At 46.6% G+C, this 21592-nt stretch overlaps 2 protein-coding genes and 1 non-coding gene across 3 annotated transcripts in view; all 3 read left to right on the plus strand.

The window, feature by feature from the left end:
- LOC148666772 (scavenger receptor cysteine-rich type 1 protein M130-like) overlaps window positions 1–21592 on the plus strand; it is a 361406-nt gene that overhangs the window by 316451 nt on the left and 23363 nt on the right. The window lies entirely within an intron of this gene.
- Window positions 3376–11956, plus strand: LOC148666799 (macrophage mannose receptor 1-like). Its single transcript, XM_088632555.1, has 5 exons — window positions 3376–3412; window positions 6734–7111; window positions 8052–8402; window positions 8941–9029; window positions 11774–11956. The coding sequence occupies exons 1-5, from the start codon at window positions 3376–3378 to the stop codon at window positions 11939–11941; spliced, it is 1023 nt and encodes a 340-aa protein (XP_088488681.1). The 3' UTR covers window positions 11942–11956.
- LOC148666800 (U7 small nuclear RNA) lies at window positions 18933–18990 on the plus strand. Its single transcript, XR_015939071.1, has one exon. It is a non-coding gene; the product is annotated as a U7 small nuclear RNA (small nuclear RNA).

Consider the following 21592-nt stretch of genomic DNA (forward strand, 5'->3'; position numbering starts at 1 on the left):
GGCTGAGGTGAAGCGGCCTTTATTACACTGTAAACAAGCAGGCTTGCGGATACGTGTCTTTTGATCTAACAGAAATATTGCTGTCAACCTCCAGGCTGTTGTGCCAATACGTGGAGCTGACTTGTTAACTCTGCCTGCAGGCTGTGTTGGAACATTTCTGGAGTGAAATGTCTGCTGCACCACCTGCACTTGTTCACTCGTCCATCGCATTACATCAGTCATCACAGTGAACTAGTGAGCAGGAAGGGCTACATCATGACGCTCTTTTTGTGGGAACTCTCGCCCTCGCCTGTGGGGAGACTAGGGATTTGCAACAACACGGTGTGTCACGGCACTTGCACAAAGCTTATGATTTTGTGCTTAATTCAGAATTTATCCAATTTTTCTAAACCATCCATGGATTTATTTTGTTACTAGGGCTTAATCACCGGTATGAGAAATTGGGACTGCAGTTCCCCCATGAAGACGCGTCACAATTGTTGAAACATTTCTACATTTTCTTGTGCTTGTGTTGGTACATTTAAGACAGTAGGGGGTTTGGGGGTAACACCTAAAATGGTGGCCGGGCGGCTGATGTGGCACCCCAGGCCCCCCCAAATCTGGCTACATCCCCCGACTGGGTTAACTTTGTCCGTGCTTTGGAGAATCTTCCCTCGTAGTTTTCAGAGTTTTCAGCGCTCAAAAAAAGGTTCAGGCCCACAGCCTGTGAGTGTACAGTACAGTGTTTGCTGCTCTCTTGAAGGCTAGTTCCTGTGCTATAAGATGGCAACCGGGAATTGTGCTATCGCACCAGAAGGAACGCGTCGCATAATGTCAACGTAATGTATGTGATCGAGAAAGGCACAATTTCAGGGGAACCCAAGATCCAGCCTTTTTTATCGCCAATCCCTTATTTTTAAGAAATTGAACTTTTCTTGGGTGGGTTAAGCACCTCTTTGCCAGTGGGCTTAGTCTTTTACACTCAGGACAAGCTGATCTAACCCTGTGGCACACGGGTCGAGAGGAAATGAAACGCCACTTCACTGCTGTAATTTGCAAAGTAAATAGCAGGGCTTATGGCCACGATCCTGCACCTTCAACCTAGGTTTGTTTTGCATGCTGGTACTAAATGCCATTACAAAAGGGGACCCACTGAGGTTGAAGCTGTTTTTGAAAAAGACGAGTATTTGCTGGCTAAACAAGACATTTGCAGACACATGCGAAGTGGTACTGAAGTAAATAGATTAGAATATACAGTATATGGGAAAAGCTGCCAGCAGAGATGAAACTATGTTGTGTTAAGATTGTATTGCACAGTAGGAGGATCTCATTTAGAATAGTGCATACAATGTTGGTGCCTCTTCTCAATTTCAGGTAGTTTCCACTTGTGGTTGGAGTTTCACGGTTCATTCCGAAGAAATCAGATGGGTTGACTTTGTCAGTGGATTTTGGATCCACTGACACTTTGATCTATGTTCAAGACTCAAGAGATTCTGTCAGTGTAGAACACTACCCTTCAGACTAAAGAGCTCCTTCAGACCTGTCAGTGTGGGACACTCCCTTCAGACTAAAGAGACTCAGTTCCTCCTGGCTGTCAGTGTGGGACACTCCCTTCAGACTAAAGAGACTCAGTTCCTTCAGCCTGTCAGTGTGGGACACTCCCTTCAGACTAAAGAGACTCTGTTCCTCCTGCCTGTCAGTGTGGGACACTCCCTTCAGACTGAAGAGACTCAGTTCCTTCAGACTAAAGAGTTCTTTCAGCCTGTCAGTGTACCTTTGATGAACAGGGTGCCAGGCCGTCAAAGGATGCTAACCGCTGTACCAGAACCGTGCCACCGTCTGACTTCTGAACAGTGTAAACTAATTTTCTGAAATAATCTGCTAAAACTTTGTTGCGCCACCTTCTTTGTTGACAGTGTTTTGTCTTGTCGTATATGTTTTTGCTGGACCCTAGCCGTAAGAAAACACATTTATCCCCCCGCCAGTGGATATAAATCCAAACCTTGAGTGCAAATGAAATTGATTTGCCAGGGATTAAAATTAAATGATTCCAAAGTAAAGCAGAGAGACTGATTTGCCTAGACACCTGGCACGGGGTGGGGGGAGTCCGATTTGAATATTGTCCAAGCCTTGCAGAGAACCAATTAGATTGGACCTCGCTAAGCCCAAATGGTTTCCATGGGGACCGCAGCTAGGTGACCTGAGTTAAGACCGAGGGCCGTACAGGCCTGGAAACAGTCCGCGTCTACCCAGCATCCCAGGCAGGTCAGAGACACCCCCCGCTTCCAGAGGGGAGGAGAACGGTGAGTGGTGACTAAACTAAAGGGGAAAAAAATGTCCAGGAGCCATGCAAAGCGACAAAAAAATGCACAAAAAAGTGCAAATTTTCAGAAATGAGGTGTAAGAATGAGTGACCTATTTGGAAATCCCAATTTTATTGTTTCAGAGTGTGGAGGGAGCGTTTAAGGATTATAGGGAAATTTCAGGACATTTAAAAGATTGTCAATGTCCAAACCTGCAAGAAATGAAAGCCTTGTTCATTTGAGAGTCTGGGAACTTTTAAGCGGGTAGGGTTTTTTTTTTTGGAGTACCCAGCGTACCGACAGGGCTCAAAAAGAGTGTTTATTTCACTGTAGCCTGTGATGCGACCTGTTTTGAAGAGGGAGTGGTCGGTTGCTTTGTTGAAGTAAGTGACGACTCCAAAGCCAGGCTCTGCCTTAAGTGAAACTGCACCGGTCAAGTGATGTTGACCCAGGGAGAACCTGATGAGAAAGATGAAAAATGATCAGCTTCTCCTTTATTTTCATGACATCACCTTGCTTTAAGTAACTGCTTATCCATTTAAAAACAAATCGGTGTCTCTGTGGCTAAGGCTCTGTGTCTGTGGCTGGAAGGGTTTGCCGATTCAAATCCAGCGGCTGGCAGAGGAATCCTACTCCGTTGGGGCCCCTGAGCAAGGCCCTGAACCCCAGCTGCTCCATGGGCACTGTATAAATGGCTGACCCTGCGCTCTGACCCCCAGCTTCTCTCTCCCTGTCTGTGTGTCTCATGGAGAACAAGCTGGGGTCTGCGAAAAGACAAATTCTTAATACAAGAAATTGAATATGGCTAATAAAAGTGATCTGATCTTATCAATTCAGGACCACAGGACCTATTCTGGCAAGCAAAGGGCACTAGGCAGGCTACACCCTGGACAGGACGCCACTCCATCTCAGGTCTTGGTAAATTGATCATGTATTATGTCTTTATTATGTTGCGTTTGTCCGGCAAAGCCAAGCTCCCATCTGGGCCACTAAGGGCCAGAAGCTAATTGGAAACTACATCTAAATGAAAATCAAAGAAATCTGAAAGGAGCTCTTAAGTGTTTCTCTGATTGCAGCTCGCCGACCCGCAGTGATGGCTAAGAAGGCATGCCTCACCTTGATCGTCTCAGGTTAGTGTGTCCTTTTTTCATTTGTGTTTACTAACCCTGAACCTCTGTTTGGATGGATGATGTTGCATTACTGCACAGTATTCAAGTTCAAGTTCATTGTCATTATACTCATACATGTATACAGGTATATGGTAGAACGAAAAGCTATTTAGCTAGCTCTCAGACGATAAGTAATACAAAAAAACAACAATACAATTGTATAATAAAAGAAAGACAGAGACAACAGGCAGTGTGCAAAAACAACAACAGGCAATGTACAAAACAACAAAAGGTAACAGGTAATGTGCAAAACAACGTCAGATGTGTAAAAACATGCATCAACAGAATGAAATAAAAGGATAGAAATTATGGGGAGTGAGCTTTTTGACATGTAAGGTAGAGGTAGATTTCAATGTGTGTTTGAGTTTTTGGTAAGGCATTATGAGGTTCAAATCATAGGTGAGAGGTGAGGTGAGAGTGAGAGAGGCTGTGAGTTTAATAGTTTAATAGTGCGGGGGTAAAAACTGTCTCTGAGTCTGGTAGCCCGGGCCCGAATGCTCCGGTACCGTTTTCCAGATGGTAGAAGGTCATACAGTTTGTAGCCGGGGTGTGTGGGATCTTTGATGATGCTTAGAGCGTTCCTCAAGCACCGTCTGTCATAAATGTCCTGGATAGATGGGAGGGCAACCCCAGTATGTGAACAGAACTGTGTCACCAGCTCTCTGTAACTATCTGAAACACAACGACGGTTACTTATCGACAGATACTTTATTGATCCCGTGAGGGAAATTGCAGTGCGACAGCAGCACTGTCAACACAGCGACAGAGTAACGATATGATACAACAATACAACAACACAATCCAATCAGTACAGTCAGTGAGAAGTGCACTAAGAAGAGTCGCTCACAGTCCAGAATATACAAAGAGCAAGCCAGAACAGTACACAAAAAAGTTGTATTGCACAATGTAAATATATTGCAAAAGTCCCTGGCATGTATTGCACAAAAAACAATTGTAAACGGGGAAAAAACCCGATGGAAGCACAGAGTTTACTGTTTAGTCCAAAACCAGGTCAGAGTCAGTGCTGCCCCATCCCAGGCACACAGTGGATGAGTGGTACAGTCTGGTGGCAGAAGGCACGAATGACCTCCTGTAGCGCCCCCTGTTGCACCGCGGTTGGATCAGTCTGTTGCTGAACGTGCTCTTCATTCTCACAAGCGTGTCAAAGAGGGGAGATGTCCATGATGGCCTGTTAGGATTTTCCTGGAGCACCTTTTTGATATTCTCCAGTAAAGAGGCAAAGAAATATGTGTTCAGCTTCATTCAAATACACCATTTGCTACTTCCTACTTGTTTACTTTATTTAGAATTGGTCACAAATTTATATAGTGTTGTAGAGGAAAAAAAAACGGTGAACAGTTGTAGACAGTTTGCCAAGGTTCATTTATGGCTGGTTTAAAAAAATTGATTATAAACAGTACATGTATTGTAATCTCCTTTCCAATTTGGACCGGCGGAGATGGAAGATAAAAAGAGATTTATTCAGACCTCTGAACTTCGGTGTTGAAAGGGCCAGCGCCTCGGTCCAGTCAGTCCAGGGGTCTGTAACTCTGGTCCAGTCAGTACAGGGCTCTCTGATCCTGACCGAGGGAGAGCTCAGGTCTAGTGAATCTTATAGGTCACCCTGAATCACCTGTTTTATTTATGTTTGTTCCCAATGATTCCTCAGTTACTTAATTTAACAGCCCAATTGTTTAATTGATTGTAGTCAAGGTGATCCAGGCCTTTATTAATTAATCAAAGCACTGTTATTTACTCCTGGTCCTGCAGCATGACAAGTAAATTTATATGAGTGAGAGCCTTGTAACAGCGCCAATCGAGTCTAATTACATAAAGAGTGTATTCAAGCCATTAAGAGTCCAGGAAAGGACATTGATATGTCCTTTGATTATGTGCTTTGCGAGGAGAGTTTGGAGTTTCTGCAAAGAGTTTTGCACATGCACACCTGTTCAAGACTTTTTCTGTTGGGGGTACAGTCTCTTTCTGCAGGTTCAAGATGGCTAACCTCTCTTAAGCACTTGGCTCACCTGGATAGATCCTTTTCAATCAGTTAACTGGGTTTCATTTGATGTATAATGACTGGAGTGGTTGAACCCTGGGTTCAGTTCCGCTGTCTGCTGTCTGGAGGTGGTATGTCCCTCTAGTTCATGTGTGTTTCTTATAGGTTTGCCCCAGTTTCCTCCCACAGTCCAGAGACATGCTGGAGGGTCAATTGGCTTTTGGGAAAATTGGCCCTGATGTGAGTGTGGGCGTATCTGTGCCCTGCAATGGGCTGGTGTCCCTGTGTTAACGTAGTCATTCATCTGTCCTGCCTTGTGCCTGTGGCTTATGGCTCACCCACATTGTTTTGAGGATGCAAACGACTCATCAGCATAAACACCTCAGTCTTTTCCCTGAGTCGCCTCCCTGAGTTTTGCATCAAAAGTTTGTTTTCCCCGCCTGCACGCCAGAACCCTGCAGTTAGACGTCATCTGTCAGGTGTTTCTGGTTTAAATCATTTGAATTTCATTTGCTGCCCGCTTCTCGGCCTCCGCTAATCCCTCTGTATGGCCTGCGATCGTCTGGACTCGTCCGCTCATCTGGACCTGAGCGAAGTACAGAAATAACTGAGGGGCCGATTGCTCATCAAGAAACCTGTGGCCACCAGCCTATCAACTTGGAGGTTGTACCTCCTTAGACCGATTATCATCTGGTCTTGTTGATGCTGTTGCTTTGTGTCAATTTATCGTTCCACCCGACATTTATATCAGAGGTGCTCTTGATTATATAATATTCCATCCTCCCACCTGTTCCACCTCATCCAGTTCAGGGTGGTGGCACAGCCAGAGCTTATTCCAGCAGGCACAAGGAGTGGTACTCCATCACAGGGCACACACACTCACACCTGCACTAACTGTCCCAGACGTCAGTGAATATACCAGCATGCCTTTCAACTGGCGAGGAGACTGGAGCACCCAGTGGAAACCCAGTGTGAGCACAGTGTCGAATATACAAACCAGACCAGAAGCAGAGCTGAACCCAGCGTCCCAGCGCTGAGAAACTGCAGTGCTCTAGCCCCTGTGCCACTTCACAGTGCATGGGCAGACCCATTTGAAATTCTCCCCCAGGGAAGATGAAACCACTCAAAACGACAGCCACAAATGTCAGGTTGAGAAGTGCCAGGCCATTTCCTGACCGGATTTGCTTCTCCAATGCGTTGGCCCATCATTGGCTGGCTTGGCCAGGCATCACGAGCTGATCACTCACTGCTCCTAAGCCTCAACCCTGCCTCCCGCATTTCAGGCCTCTGGGCGTTGGCCTCACCTCACCGCTACCACTTTGTTAGCAAGCGTAGGACATGGGCGGGGGCTCGGGCGTACTGCAGGGGCCAGTACACGGACATGGCTACCGTGAGCGGGCCAGCCGATCTGGAGCAGCTCCTCGCCACCGCCGAGCCGGCCACCGGCTTCGCCTGGATCAGCTTGTACTACGTCTGGGACCTGTGGCAGTGGTCCCTTGGGGGGGGCTACCTCTATGGCGCCAGGAGGTCTGCTTTCACCAGCTGGTACGCGGGAGAACCGAACAACTACAGCGGCAAGGAGAACTGCGTGGCGATGATCAGCAGCGGGTTGTGGGCTGATCGCTCTTGCACTTTCACGAGGTATTCCATTTGCTATCAAGGTAAATGTCCCATGAGTCTTTTACAGTCTTTCTCGCACGAATACTGAATGTGTAGTCATAATAATGCAGCCATATCACCCTGCAACTCACAACTGGCAACCCACTGAAGCTAAACAGGTGTGAGTCTGGTCAGTACCTGGATGACCTCCTGGGAAAAACTAAGGTTGCTGCTGGAAGAGGTGTTAGTGGGGCCAACAGGGGGCGCTCACTCTGCGGTCCATGTGGGTCCTGATGCCCCAGTTTAGTGACGGGGACACTATACTGTAAACAGGTGCCGTCCTTCGGATGAGATGTAAAACCGAGGTCCTGACTCTCTGTGGTCATTAAAAATCCCAGGGCATTTCTCGAAAAGAGTAGGGGTGTAACCCCAGCATCCTGGCCAAATTTCCCATTGGCCCCTACCAATCATGGCCTCCTAATAATCCCCATCTATGAATTGGCTTCATTGCTCTGCTCTCCTCCCCACTGATAGCTGATGTGTGTGGAGCATTATGGCACACTATGGCTGCCGTCGCATCATCCAGGTGGGGCTGCACATTGGTGTTGGTGGAGGGGAGTCCCCATTACCGTTAAAGCGCTTTGAGTGGAGTCCAGAAAAGTGCTATATAAGGAGCAGTTAGCGTCACTTCCTCGCGGCACCAGGGCCCTAGGTTCAAATCCTGGGGTGGCGAGGTGGAGTTTGCATGTTCTCCCCGTGTTCGTGGCACCAGGGCCCTAGGTTCAAATCCTGCACCAGGGCCCTAGGTTTCCTCCAGGTGCTCCAGTGTCCCCCATGGTCCGAAGCTCTGGTGGGTGAATTGGCTGCTGGGAATGTCTGACCCTAGGGCTTGTGTCTGCGTGCGGTGGACTGGCGTCCCATCCAGGTGGTATCCTGCCTGTTGCTTGCTAACACTGCTCCGTGACCCTCAACCAGACTACTGACTGGGGTTCACTTCTTCAGGGGGGGAAGGCGCAGCCGATCAATACTTCCTGGTGGCTGAGGCCAAGAACTGGACAGAAGCCCTGATGTTTTGCAGAGAACATTACACCCACCTGACCCGGGTGAGGAGCCAGAGCGAGAATGAGTTAGTAAGAGTCACAGCCGGAGGCAGGGAAGTCTGGATCGGGCTGTTCACCGAGCCCTGGAAGTGGTCCGATGGGGACTTCTCCACTTTCCGCCCCTGGTACGAGGGGGAGCCGAACAATTATGGCGGCATTGAGAGCTGTGGCGCTGTGAATCTGCAGGGGAGTGCGAGAGGCTCCTGGAATGACTATTATTGCAATACCACCTACGCGTTCTTCTGCTACAGTGGTAAGTTATTGCGGGGCCACTTCAACAGCCTTATAGGGGTAAACTTGCGGGGAACGTCGCCGGCACTTCGCTCTCCGCGACTGCTTGTCCAGTTTGCGCTTGTGGTGGCCCAGAGTCAGTCCCAGGGTGCACTGGGTGCAGTGGTTAGCATTGCTGCCTCGTATTGCCTGAGCTCTGGGTTCAGTCTGCATGGAGTTTGAATGTTCTCCTTGTTTTTGCATGGGTTGCCTCCTGCAGTCCAAAGACATGCTGGTAGGTTTTGAATTACCTCCTGGGCAAAATTAGCTGTGGTGTGTGCCCTGTGACGGACTGGCATTACTTACAGGGTGAGCCCTGCCTTGCACCTGTTGCTTGCTGGGATAGACTCTGGAGCCACCTCCGGAGCACCAGTCTTTTGTAATATTGTAAGTGATGTTTTGACGTCCTTGACCATATAACTGTCCCTCAGACCAGGCAGGTTGAATCACTTAATGCTCCTTCAGAATGGGGTTTGCCTCTTTTATTGTCTTCTACGCTGATTTCATTATTTCCTCCGCAGGGAAGAGGGTGGTACTGAGAGTGAGGATATTAATGGACTCGGGACTGAATCCTAATGACCCAGATGTTGAGGAGTGGCTTCTGGTCCAGGTATAGGAAATCGACTGCTAGACTGTGTCAGTGTGCATAGGTGGAGCTGCAGTAGACAAAAAAGATAATCCAGTCAATGCTATGCATAAGGAGCCACACATTGCTACGTTATACAGAAATCAGAAATACACTCAATCAAAATGGTTGTCACACATTACACGCAGTGGGTTCCTACCAATATGAGTCATTACTTGGGATTTTCTTTGGTTGAAAAAAAGCATTTTAGTAGTTTCTTCCAAAATCGACTAATGAGGAAACAATCAGATGAATATAAAAGGGATAGTGTACTTATTATTTTAGTGTTACCTCACCTGGCTGGGGAAATAATTTGTGAAGAATGAGCCAGGGAGGCAGCCAAAAGGGTGAAGTTGGGGTGGAGGGAGGGGAGCAAGAGAAGCTGAGCGCAGAGCTGTGGACAGACTGGGAGTATTTATAAACTGGGGAGTGGAAGTGATTAATAAACACCATACAAAACAAACACAAGAAGTTACTATTATCTTCCTTTTGGCATTTTGCATTAAGGGTGCATATGAATAGACACAAAGATATAGGGTGGAGTTATAGAGTTGTAGTATCCTCTCACGAGGCACCAGTAATGTAGGGGTTGTGCCTTAACTGGGATAATTCTTAACTGTAGCAGTGAGTCACAAAATTATTATTTTCATGGTATTAGAATCCAACTCAAACAACGCACACACACAGGTACTAATATACGAGAATACATTTATTAATACATAAAATGTGCATATAAACATAACAGATCTTATCGAGAGTTAGCAGAATACAACAGGTATATATTCAATCACGAAGAGTTACCAATACCAAGAGGACATACGTTCAGTATATCATTCATTTAGACCGTTTCATAAGTGAACTTCGTTACAACTTCTACACTAGATACTCAAAACAAGTACATCACTCAAAGGAATTAAATTGATATCAACTGTGGTTAAGGTAACAATTGAATTCTCGAGCTGTAATGCAGAATGTTGTATACTCATCCAATCTGTGTGGAGTCAGATCTCCTGCAGACACAAAGAAGCAAAGGGCGGCTTGTTGCTGTCCAATCCGCGCTCTCTGGCTCGGTGCCAGGCAGTGGTGCTGTTTGCGACGTGGTGAGAGAGATTTCTACTGTGATGCTCTAGCAGTGGCCTCTCTGAAGTTAGTTAGTTCTGGCTTACTAGCAAAATTTGTGCACAGGAGAAAAATGACTGCGGGTCCCAGCAGGTCAAGAAGAAGACCGGTTTGTTCGTGATGAAGCGCTAGTTCTGAATAGTGATTCAGCTGAATAGCATCAGCAGCAAGCCTCCAACCTGTTCACGAGGCTTGCTGCTGATGCTAACCTCGGGTGGAGGTTACGCGCTAGCTACCTCCGTTCTCAACTCTTAGAACAAAGGAAAGTCCTGCACTCAGACACACTGGCCGTTATGTGGTGGTCCGGGCTGAGTCTAAGGATGTTCAAGTGGAACCCTGAGGCTGAATGTCCAGCAGGCGCACTGCGAGAATGTCCTGCGCTTGGGAACTGTGTTTCCTTGCGAACTGTTCTGCGCTTCCTAACTGTTCTGCCCTGAGAACCGGTTTACAGGCTGTCTGTGTTGCCTGTTTTTACCTGGAGGAACTGCAGGTTGTTCATTGGTTTAAAGTTTCATGGGCATCATGACCCACGTGGGGTTAACCTGCCCTACCAGTTCCTGATTGGCTGATAATGAGTAACCATGCCCTCTGACCTTAGAGTCGTAAACCAACTTTGAATAACACTTTACCTTGGAATCTCAGACTTTTAGGCGCCAGAATTGAGATTACTAATGTTGCTGGAGAATCTCAGGAATTGGGGAGCTGTTCCTTATCAGGACACTCTATCAGCTAGGGAAACACCTTAATTGTGAACCAAATGGAGTGGCCTCAAGCACCACTGAAGTGAAGGAGAGAGGGACTGGCAAGGGAACAGAAAACTTAATTCCTGTATTTTAATAAGCCTCGCCGCTACAGAGTTAGTAAGGGCTTTAAACTGGAATGTAAGAGAGAGAATACTGGAGATCATGCTTGCGGTTATATTGAAGTGCTGACGTTTCCCTTGCTGGCTTTATTGTGTCATGCCTGCTCACATCGGATTGCTCGAAGACCCTCCCGAGTAACCACAGCAACCGACGTGGCCACCTGTCAATCACCCAGTTGCCATGACAGTGCAATCAGGTGGAAGATCAGTTCCACCTGCTCACAGTTAGCCATCACCTGCCTCCTTATCCAAGTATATTGACGATCAGCCCTCACATGACATCACTTCCTCGCTCAGTCTTAGGGAGTTCAGGCTTTAGCCTTGGCATTCCTTAGTCAAGTTTTCCTCGATGCTTTGACCCCGTTTCCCTCAACCTTGCTCTTGGATCGCACTTGTGTTTGCTCCTTGGCATTGAAGATTTCTCGCTTCGACTTTGTCTCTTAGCTGCTTCGCTTGGGTATCTATCGGCTCAGAGATTTGCCTTTTTTCGACATCGCCTCTCTGGCTGCCTTCGTGCTTTGTTCTGCAACTTCGAATCCTGCTATGTCCCGTGTTTTCAGAGTGCTCACTCCAGCTTCCACCTCCACTACAGACCACTATCACCCGCCACAGGCACTGTCTGCTGCTGCTTCCCTGTTTCGCCCAGCGATTGCTTCCTCCCCACCGCGAAAAGACTGCAGCTCTCATTCAGGAAGACATACCGAGCCCGATTTCTGACCCGGGCGCTGTGATGCTGTTCCCTCCGCAGCTGACGAGAGAGCTGTCCAAGCACACCGAGCTGAGAAACACCAGCCTGTGCTGGAGCCAGGAGGACAATGGCGTGGTGTTCTCGAAAGATGAGGAGGAAGACGGTGAGATGCTTAAGCAGCACAGCCTTGCCGTCATGTGTTCTGAAAGCCGGGTAGTTCATCAGTGATGTGTTTGCTCTGCAGGGCAGTACCACCCCATGGGAGACTGAGTGTCAGAAGATCAGTCTGCACAGGATTCCTCTGGGCAGTGTGAAACACTGGTCTACACAAAACGCCACTGGCGACAGACCGACATCAAACTTCAAATACCGTAGCATTTATATTAAGGTTCAATATATATGGATATGTATTTTAATATTTTCTTTATAAGTGATTCTTAAACATGAAGGTCTGGTCTCAGTACAGTGAAAATTCATTTAGAGTTGTTTAGTGAATGTATATATATATTATCACATTTAAATGTAGTAGTATTATTAAAGTCCAAGGAAATACTATTTGAGAATTGTTTGCTTTGGTGTTTTTTTCTCTTGCGTATGTTTGGAAGGGAACATTTGATAAACCTTACTGGGTAACTTGACTTTCTGACCAGCTGCTGAAAAGTTGGGTTTCAAAGTTTTAAAGAGAATGAAAATGGTTGGTCGGTTGATGGTGGATGACATTGAAGCCACAGATCAGAACAGGTGGACTTACAGTAAGTGGAATATGATTAAACGGCAGATTTTCAATGTTGACGGCTTAGAGACTAACAATAGACTAAACAGATTATGAACATCTATTCTACACGGGGGGACACAGTGGGATCTTTGTAAATTATTCCATGTATCGTAAGTACATGTGTACAGGACAAACACAGAACTCTAATAAGCTGAATTGTCTATTGGTATCATTACCTTTTCATATGTTCTTAAGTAATTTGATTTGTTATAAATAATAATAATTGCTTACACTTATATAGCGCTTTTGTGGACTCTCCACTCAAAGCTCTTTACAGGTTAATGGGGATCCCCTCCACCCCCATGTGAGCAGTGTGACAGCTGATCCACTGTGAGAGCGGACGGGTGTGTCTCCCTCTTGTGGCCGCAGACGCTACTGCATGGACACCGGAATTCCTGGTTAAGCCGCACTTCCTTAGTGACCGTTGCTATGCACGACTTTCGTTTTTTTTTATTGCAACAACAAAAATTAATACAGTACAAACAATAATACATATAACATATAACACCAATAACACATTCAGGGGCTACAATCTGTAATACAATTGCACTTGACAAAAAAAAAACTAAACAAGATAAAAAAAAGATCAGGTCCACACAGCTTTCACGTTCTTACATTTAGAAATACTGTATTGTAGATAACGCCCTTACATCTGTTTTAAACTTTTAAACATGGGTCTCAGACCATTTAATTTTATCTATATAAAAATGCGTAGTATTAATGATTTAAAAGGAACATACTTCAAGGAACTTCTTGAAGGAGACATACTATATATATCTGTGCATACTCAGGGTTATAGTGCTACTTAATCACGCTGGCATGTAGGGAATAAATACTGGATTATAGTGACCATGCAGCTTGGTGTCGGTCACCAGAGTAATTAAACGCAGCAGTAATTGGCTTTGCTCCTAACAAGGCTGTCAAGAGAGGATCGAGGCTGTCAGGGTTGAATAAATCTGGAATATATCTGCTCAATATCTGAGGATGAAACTGCAGGGGACTTTCATGGGTGTAAGACATCGCCCAAACTAGGTACTGTGTAATCATTGTGTTCGTAGCTACTCTGTTATCCTATGGAAGCACAAGGTTCAAGTCTTTTGCTAGGTCATGTGCATGCATCCAGGATGGATAGAGGCGTACCTTGCTAGTCCAATAACGGACACACACACACACAGAAGAACATGCAAACTCCATACCGACACCACTCTGGGTCTGGACTTGAACCCGGGGCACCTGCAGTACGAGGTAGCCAAGCAAAACCACTGAGCCACAGAGCTGTCACCCAAGTGCTCCATATATATCAAATAAGGAGTCTCAGAGGCTCCTTAATGCAATTCTAGCTCCTTAATCTGAAGCACTGGACAATAATGAGACAGGCCAATTTCTATGTTTATTTACTCAAAAATAAAATAAAAGGCAAACTGGAGCTAAATCACTTCCTACAACGTGGATGTCCAAAAGTGAACAGAGTTTTAAAAAACACTTTAACACCCCCCCTGGTGGTAAAAACATTCGCCACATAATTACACTGTAATCAGACTTCCTGCAGTTTCAATGTGAAACATAAATCTTTCAGCTCAAACGTGTTCTTTCTCTGTGGTGTTGTCATTGAATGCAGAGCTTATTAATATTCATGGCCAGCATTCATGTTCCGCATGCCTGAAGTGTGTTGCCATCTTTTACTGCTTAATAATAATAATCCCTTACATTTTTATAGGGCTTTCCTGGACACTCCACTCAAAGCGCTTTACAGGTTAATGGGGATCCCCCCAGCCCCACCAGTGTGCAGCCCCAGTCCGCTCAGCACACAGCAGATCTCAGTGGGGAAGAGAGCAGAGTGATGAAGCTAGTTCAGAGAGGGGGGGTTATTAGGGGACCATGATGGGTAAAGACCAGGGTGTTTAGACCAGAAGGTCGCTTCTCGGCCTTTTGGCTAAGATCAAGTTCAAGTGGCATGCCCGCAGTTCTTGTCTTTCCAAAGTCTAGGCGAAGATCGAAGATCCTGAAGAGTGCTTGAGCTGGTATCGCTCTAGGTTGAGCCTAGGGGGTTAAGGCCAAGCAGCAGCTGAGCTGGGTGGGATCCAACAGCAATGTTTTCTCTCTCTGCTCTCTCTCCTCTCCACTTTTCTCTTGCTCCCCCTCCGGAACCCCGAAGAGTGCTTGAGCTGGTATCGCTCTGGGTTGAGCCCAGGGGGTTAAGGCCAAGCAGCAGGTGAGCTGGGTGGGAACCAGCGCTTTTCTCTCCTCTCTCTCTTCTCTCTCTCTCTGCCTCCTTGGCCTCTTGGCTGGGAGTAGGTACTCGTGGCCTGCCCGCAGTGCTTGCTTTCTCCTCGAGACTCGGAAGCGCTATCCGCTCCCTCTCTCTCTCTGCCTCCTTGGCCTCTCGGCTGAGAGTGGGTGTACGTGGCCTGCACGTGGCACTCAGTCTCTCCTTGAGACCCTCGAGAGCACTTTCAGCTCTCCTCTCTCTCTGCCTCTCCTGCCTCTCAGCCGGGACCGAGTACGTGTAGCTCACCACAAGCACCTGTCTCCCTCCTCGAGACCAGCGAAGGCCTCCTCCTGTGCCTGCACCTAGCTGGGCTTTGCCCACAAGGACAAAGGCCAGGGATCCCTTGCTGCTCCTTTAGCAGCTAAACCCTCCTCCCCACAGGGCCTTTGCTTTCTCTCTTTCTCTCCCTTTTTCCCTTCTTCTTTGTTCCAGGAAAAAGAGAAGATGGCAGACAAGAGGAAACTGATCCGGTTCCACTGGACCAAAAAAGGAGAGACGATGCCAACTGCAAAAACCTTCTTCGTGACCTTCCTGAGAGGGATCCTGCAATTGGTGGCTGGAGATCTCTACTGCCTTCAAGACAACAAGGCAGAGAAATACATGGAGGCCTATATGGTCACGGACTCCTCATACGAGAAGGCAACAAAACTAATCAGAGAGAAAGGTAAGCACACTGGTTTCTCTGATATCAGGCCGGAGCCGATGAGGAAGATAAACCAGATGACCATCACAATCCACACATACAATCCCTATGTGCCAACGGAACTGATAACAGCGTTCCTAGGGAGGTATGTAACTGTGGCGGGCCAACCGACGGAGATAAGGGACAGTCTCGGCATCTGGTACGGCAAACGCCAGTTCCGAGTCCTCCTGAGAGAGGACCCAGAGGATGTCGACGGTTTCCAGCACCCCCTGGCCCGTTTCAACATCGGATCCGACAGGGGGTACCTTTATTACCCCAGGATGCCGGATTTCTGCAAAAAGTGCAGACAGTCCGGCCGCAAGGAAAACGCGTGTGACATTGTCAGATGTCACAACTGCAACAAAGATGGGCACCTGGCAAAAAACTGCCGGGCTGCCAAGATGTGTGATGGATGTGGCGCCGAGGGACACCTCCTTCGCCAATGTAAGGTAAGCAAACCTTCGTTTGCGCAGGTCGTGGAAGCCGGCCGGCAGAAACCGGTCTCAAGACAAAGGGAGGGAGGTGAGAACAAAGAACCCGCACCTCCCCCGCAAAGAACCGAAACTGCCGAGGCCACACCTCCAGCCGCAGTGGAGCCACAAGATGACGGACAAAATGGCCGACCGGAGGGCCCTGGATAACTCCCACCAAGAAGGGATAGAGAAAGCGGAAGAAGCGAAGTAGGGCGGATCCACCAGAAGGACAGAAAAAAAAAGAGTGGTGAGGGAGAACCGTTTCCTCGTCCTATAGGAAACGGAACATCCCTCCCCTGAGGCCCAGGAACAACTGGAGAAGGCAGCCCAGGAAATGGAAAACCTCCCCCCTGAGGTCCAAGGACAACAGCAGGAGGCAGCCCAGGAAGCAGAACCCCCCTCCCCAGAGGCCCAAGGGCAACAGGAGGAGGCAGCCCAGGAAGTGGGGACCCCCTCACCTGAGGTCCAGGAGCAACTGGAGGTCCCCGAAACAACTGGAGAAAGGGAAGAAAAGAGCCCTCCCGAAGCGGTGGCGGAGAGTATTCTCGAGGAAGACGAGGACTACTTCAAAGCCACTCTGGAGCCAGGTTCTGATGGTAGGGCTGGACCTTTCCAGCATCTATAATTTTCAGTCCCCAATGAGACCTGGAGGGAGCCCAGCATATTCCCCCCAGGACCCGAATGAGAGGAGTTACATCTAGGCTAAACAGTACCCAGATGTAGACTCCCCAGTTTCCACTGTAAGTACACAGAGAGGAAGTTAAACTTTCATTTGCTTAATCATGACTGTGAAACTTACCTTTCTGACATCAAATGTGAGAGACCCCGTGAAAAGACAGGGAGACTTTTATGATCTGACCTCAAAGTCTTTCTCAGTTTGTTTCTTACAGGAAGTCCACCTGAAGGATGAAAGCGACAAGCGGACATTCACCAGGGAATGGACGAAGGGAGAATCATGCTGGAGTGTAGGGGGGGCCCACTCTTCTGGAGTGGGAATCCTTCTCGGAAACACAGAAATGACGCTGGATACCGGGAGGTGCAGGGGAAACCCTGAAGATCTTCCAGTACACCGACGACACGACGCTGTTCCTGAGGTCGGACAGGGGGCTGAAGAGAGCCCTGCAGGTCATGGAGCAATACTCCAGAGCCTTGGGGTCAAAGCTCAACCGCCGAAAGAGCAAACTGAAGTTCTTCGGGCCCTGGAAGCACAGGACGACGGCGCCGGAGGGTCTCGAGCTCTGCACGGAGCCTCTCAAAATACTGGGGGTTTCCTTCCAGAGCCAGGACAACGAGACCATCAACTGGACCGAGAGGATCGCCAAGGTGAATGCGATGCTGGGTCTGTGGAAAACGTGGTCGCTGTCCTACACAGGGAAAGTGATGGTGTTGAAAGCAGACATCCTGCCGGCTTTGGTTTACCTGGCGGTGGTGTACCCGCTGCCGGCCAGACTCAAACGAGCGCTGCAAGGGATGATCTTCGGCTTCGTCTGGGGCAGCTCGTACGAGTACATCATGAGAAACCGGATGTGTCAGCTGGTCGAGGAAGGGGGTCGAGATGTCCATATTTCCCCCTGAAACTCGACTGCATCTTCTACTGCAACCTCTGTCGGGCGCTGCGGGAGCCCATCTGCCACAAGTACCAGTACTTTGTCAGGCTGTGGCTCTCCGTCCCAATAAGGCACTTGGTCCAGTGGTCAAACACTGGGCCCAAGGCAGAGAGGCAACCGGAGTTCTACATCCACGCTGTCAAGTGGAGCAGGAGGTACGAGGCCACGAGACAGCCAGAGCTCTGCACCAAACACAGAGCCCTGTACAAAGAGGTGAGGGGGCATTTGGTCGCTGACGAAAGGCTGCAGGTTCCCAGACAAGTCTGGGAAAGGACACAGCCCAAAGAACTTGACAACCAACTGAAGTACCTCAACTGGATGGCTGTACACAAGAGACTGGCTACCAGAAAGGTCCTCTACAGACACTCGATCTCCAGGAATCCGCATTGCCCCTGGGACACGTGTTTTGTTGAGGAGACTCAGGAGCACGTGTTCTGGAGCTGCCCCTTCGCCATGGCAGTGTGGGGCAGAATGGACAACATTATGCAACTCCTGGGAACGGGTGCGGTGCTCAGTCACCAGTACATTCTGCTGGGGGCTGGCACCCACCGGACTGGACAAGGGGACACAGGACCTGCGGGGGCTGCTGCTGTCCCTCACAAAACAAGGACTGTGGAAGGCGACGAACACTCTGATCCGGCACAACATAAAGTGGGGAGCGAGGGAGCTGGAGGAGAGGATCCTGGTGGACCTCAGGAGGAGGACGAAGCGCCACATCGCCAGATGGGGTTTCCCCACGGCGAGGGAGCGCTGGAAAGGACTTCGGGATATACAGGGATTAAAGGACAATAGCAAGTGGTAGGTTTGGAGGGACTCTCTTAATTGTGCAAATCTGCCCCCACTTGCAAAAATTGATAACGGACAATCAATCTCCGTTCCGCCGTTGTTTTTTATTACATGGAGTGTTAATATGTGTGAGATGTTCCTTTTGAGATGTTTTTTTTGCGGAATAAAGTCTATTTTGTAGAACAAAAAAAATCTTATGACAAGGTTTACAAGTTATCTGTTGAACTACATTCTCATAGGTGTGGTCACATTCCAGGTCATTTGTTTACGTTTTTGTTTCTGGAGCAACTGTTAGATGAAATGTGCTAATATGTAACCTAAATCCAGTGTGAATAACTAGAAGAGGGGAGCAGCTCCATTCCAGACCAAGGGAGCTTTGAGATTGGCTGGGCCAGATCTCTCATTTGCATATCTGATTTGGAAATATAACACTAAACCCCTTCTTGCATGGATTTAACTTGCACCCAAGAGTCCCCTACTGTGTATTGCTACTTATTTTTTTATGATAAGTGGTGATTACCAGTTGACAGGTTTTATTTGTTGAATTATAAATGGTTTTGTATTATCACCCTGAATGGCCTGTACTCGAGGTTTGGTAGGGTATGTGTTTTCATTTCATTTAGCAAATGGAATTTTTGTTCTTTTAGTATTTTTTTAGATGGCTTTCTGAAGTCAGGAAGCCCATTTATTTGGTGAAAAAAGATTCTGTATTAATATTTCTCACACAACATAAATAGGGTCTTTTATGAATAAAAAGCTCTTGCACTTGGAAATCTTTATAAAGCTGTGTGCTTCCGTACGCTCTAGCAGTTTCGATTCCTGGAATTTGATGTGGTTCTGTAGGTTCAACCTTAGGTGAGGGAACGTGTCTTTTTCGCCTTTTGGTTTCCAATTGATCAGCACAGTATAGAAAATAGATTCATAAAGCAACGTCAGCAGTGACAAATGTGCGAAAAGTGATCACTTGTTTTCGCCCGCTTTCAAACTGAAACCCTTTGGTGTGTTAAGAGAATGTGATAACCACTACACTGCGCAAGGTGGGAATGGGTGACTTGCAGAGAGTGTTGAACTTCAAGAAAGGACTTCTCTCAGGAATATATTTCCACATTCTGAAGAGGAGATTTTCTCCATTTCTGTAGTCTGACTTCCTCTATTGCTAGAGAGCTGTAGAATGTGGAGTCACCTATCCAGCTCTGGGAACAGTGTGTAGATAACAGGTTTTTTACTGCCGGATGAGCACAGTAAATTAATACAGCAGAATAAACACACTGTGAGTATTTGAAGGGAATTAACAATCTTTACGTCTCGCCATGTTCAATGCTGCTGTCATTTTTGTAATATTGTGATTATCACGTTCATCACACATGCACAAGATCCCCTGTTTGAAATCGGGCAGAAACAGGTGTCTTTTTATCCTCTCACATTTTGCACTTCTGCCAGTGTTTTATGGATCTTGTTTTGTCTTATTGCAAGAATTCGCATTTCCTGTGTCATTCATGATCAAGTCAAACAGCCAGCAGATCATGTCACCTTTCAGATAGTCATTCTTCTGCTTCCTAAATTTCCTAGAGACAGGTCATTTCAGCAGAACTGACAAACTTGGCAAAGCAACCTGATAAGACCAGGTCCTAGAAGTCACTACTCAGTCAGTTACTGCTGCCGAAATGCAAGCCCTTCCTCGAGCCTGAAGAAGTTGATCCTACATTACTCATGAAGAAGATGTATCTACCAAACATCAGAGAGCTGAGCTGGATCACTTTCCTTCTAAATGACGTTGCAGTAACACTCTACCACTCCTCTTCGTGCACCCATGCTGGAACTTTGGGAGGCTACTGCAGACAGCAGAGGTTGGATCATACACAGAGGTTGAAATAGCTCAGCTGAGAAAGCCTTAGACTGATGCTCTAAAGGTTTCTGGTTCAATCTGGGGTTTTGGTGTTTTGTTTCGTTGCGCCATTTGTTCCTCTCTGCAATGCCCTGTGTCCAAAGTCACACTTCCCTTTATCAGCCTGATTCCCAAACTAGAATCTTTGTGTCCTTGAGTCCCTCTTTTACCAACACTGATGAAGTACAGAAATAACTTAACATGTTTTGCACTCCTTATGGTGTTTTATGGTGGGACCTGTATTTCTCTATGAATTTCCTTAGTGACAGCCCATTTGTTTTCAATATATTTCTGGTGAAGTTATTACATCGGTCTCCCCTGGTGGCTTGTTTTCATATCCCACTTCTGACAACGACTTTTCTTATGTCACTTTGATGGGAGTACAATTGGAAAAAAAAAACTAAAATGTGTGTAGTTGTTTCCATATCAAACCCATCTTCAATTTTATACAGTATTCCACAGGAGTGAATCAATTCCTTGTTTAATTTTGCAAATGACCCTGCTGTCAAAAAAACTAAATTCCTATGTAACCAAGGAGTTGCTGAAAAGCAACTTCACTTTGATGTTTTGTGTTGTTATAACTAATTCATCTCCTTTTTAAAAAAATAGATTTCTGTAGAAGAAAGGTGTCTCACACTAAAGTTTAAATTGTAAACAGGTCATAGAAAAAGCTCCTTAGCTCCCTGTCAGGAATCAAACCCCACTCTCCTGTATGACAGGCAGGGATTCTCACCATGGTTAAATTGCAACCGTAATAATATTGATAACATTAATAAATGCATATATAATTGAAATTGAAAACATATCTAACACAGCATCTTTTCCGGTTATATACCACAATGCATTGCTGATATTTGTTGTTTGCCATTTAGGTTAAATACTGTCATGTTTTTCTCAGCAATCGTCTTTTGATGCGCAAGTATAAATAATGATAATACTATTTGAATACATACAGGTCTTAATATTATTTTGATTAAAAATAGTACGTTAATAAGAAATAAATGGCATATAAAATAGTGTGAAGGTGAAGATCACACAAAATCAACTACAAATGTGGGAATTTTACATTTTTAAGATTATAAATTGCATGTAGCACATTAGCAACACTACAGTAATGCTAATATAACAATAGTGTTAAAAACTCCTGACCTAATTCCTTACAAATGCTGATACAAAATGTGAATGATTTCAGAGTTTCGGGTATTGGGTCTCCTGATAGAGATCAGAGATGAACTGAGGCATGCGGGAAAGTGTACAGAACTGGTGAACTCACAATTCTACTTCAAGAGGCTGAGCACAATGGAAGAGTCCTGTACATACAAGTGAGTCCTTGACAACATGGACAATCAAAACCTACTGGTATGATATTATATTATCTCTGTGGTGTAGAAAATATTCACTA

The sequence above is a fragment of the Lepisosteus platostomus genome, chromosome 5 (genome assembly GCF_059453375.1).
Source record: "Lepisosteus platostomus isolate fLepPlt1 chromosome 5, fLepPlt1.hap1, whole genome shotgun sequence".
Taxonomy (NCBI): Eukaryota; Metazoa; Chordata; class Actinopteri; order Semionotiformes; family Lepisosteidae; genus Lepisosteus; species Lepisosteus platostomus.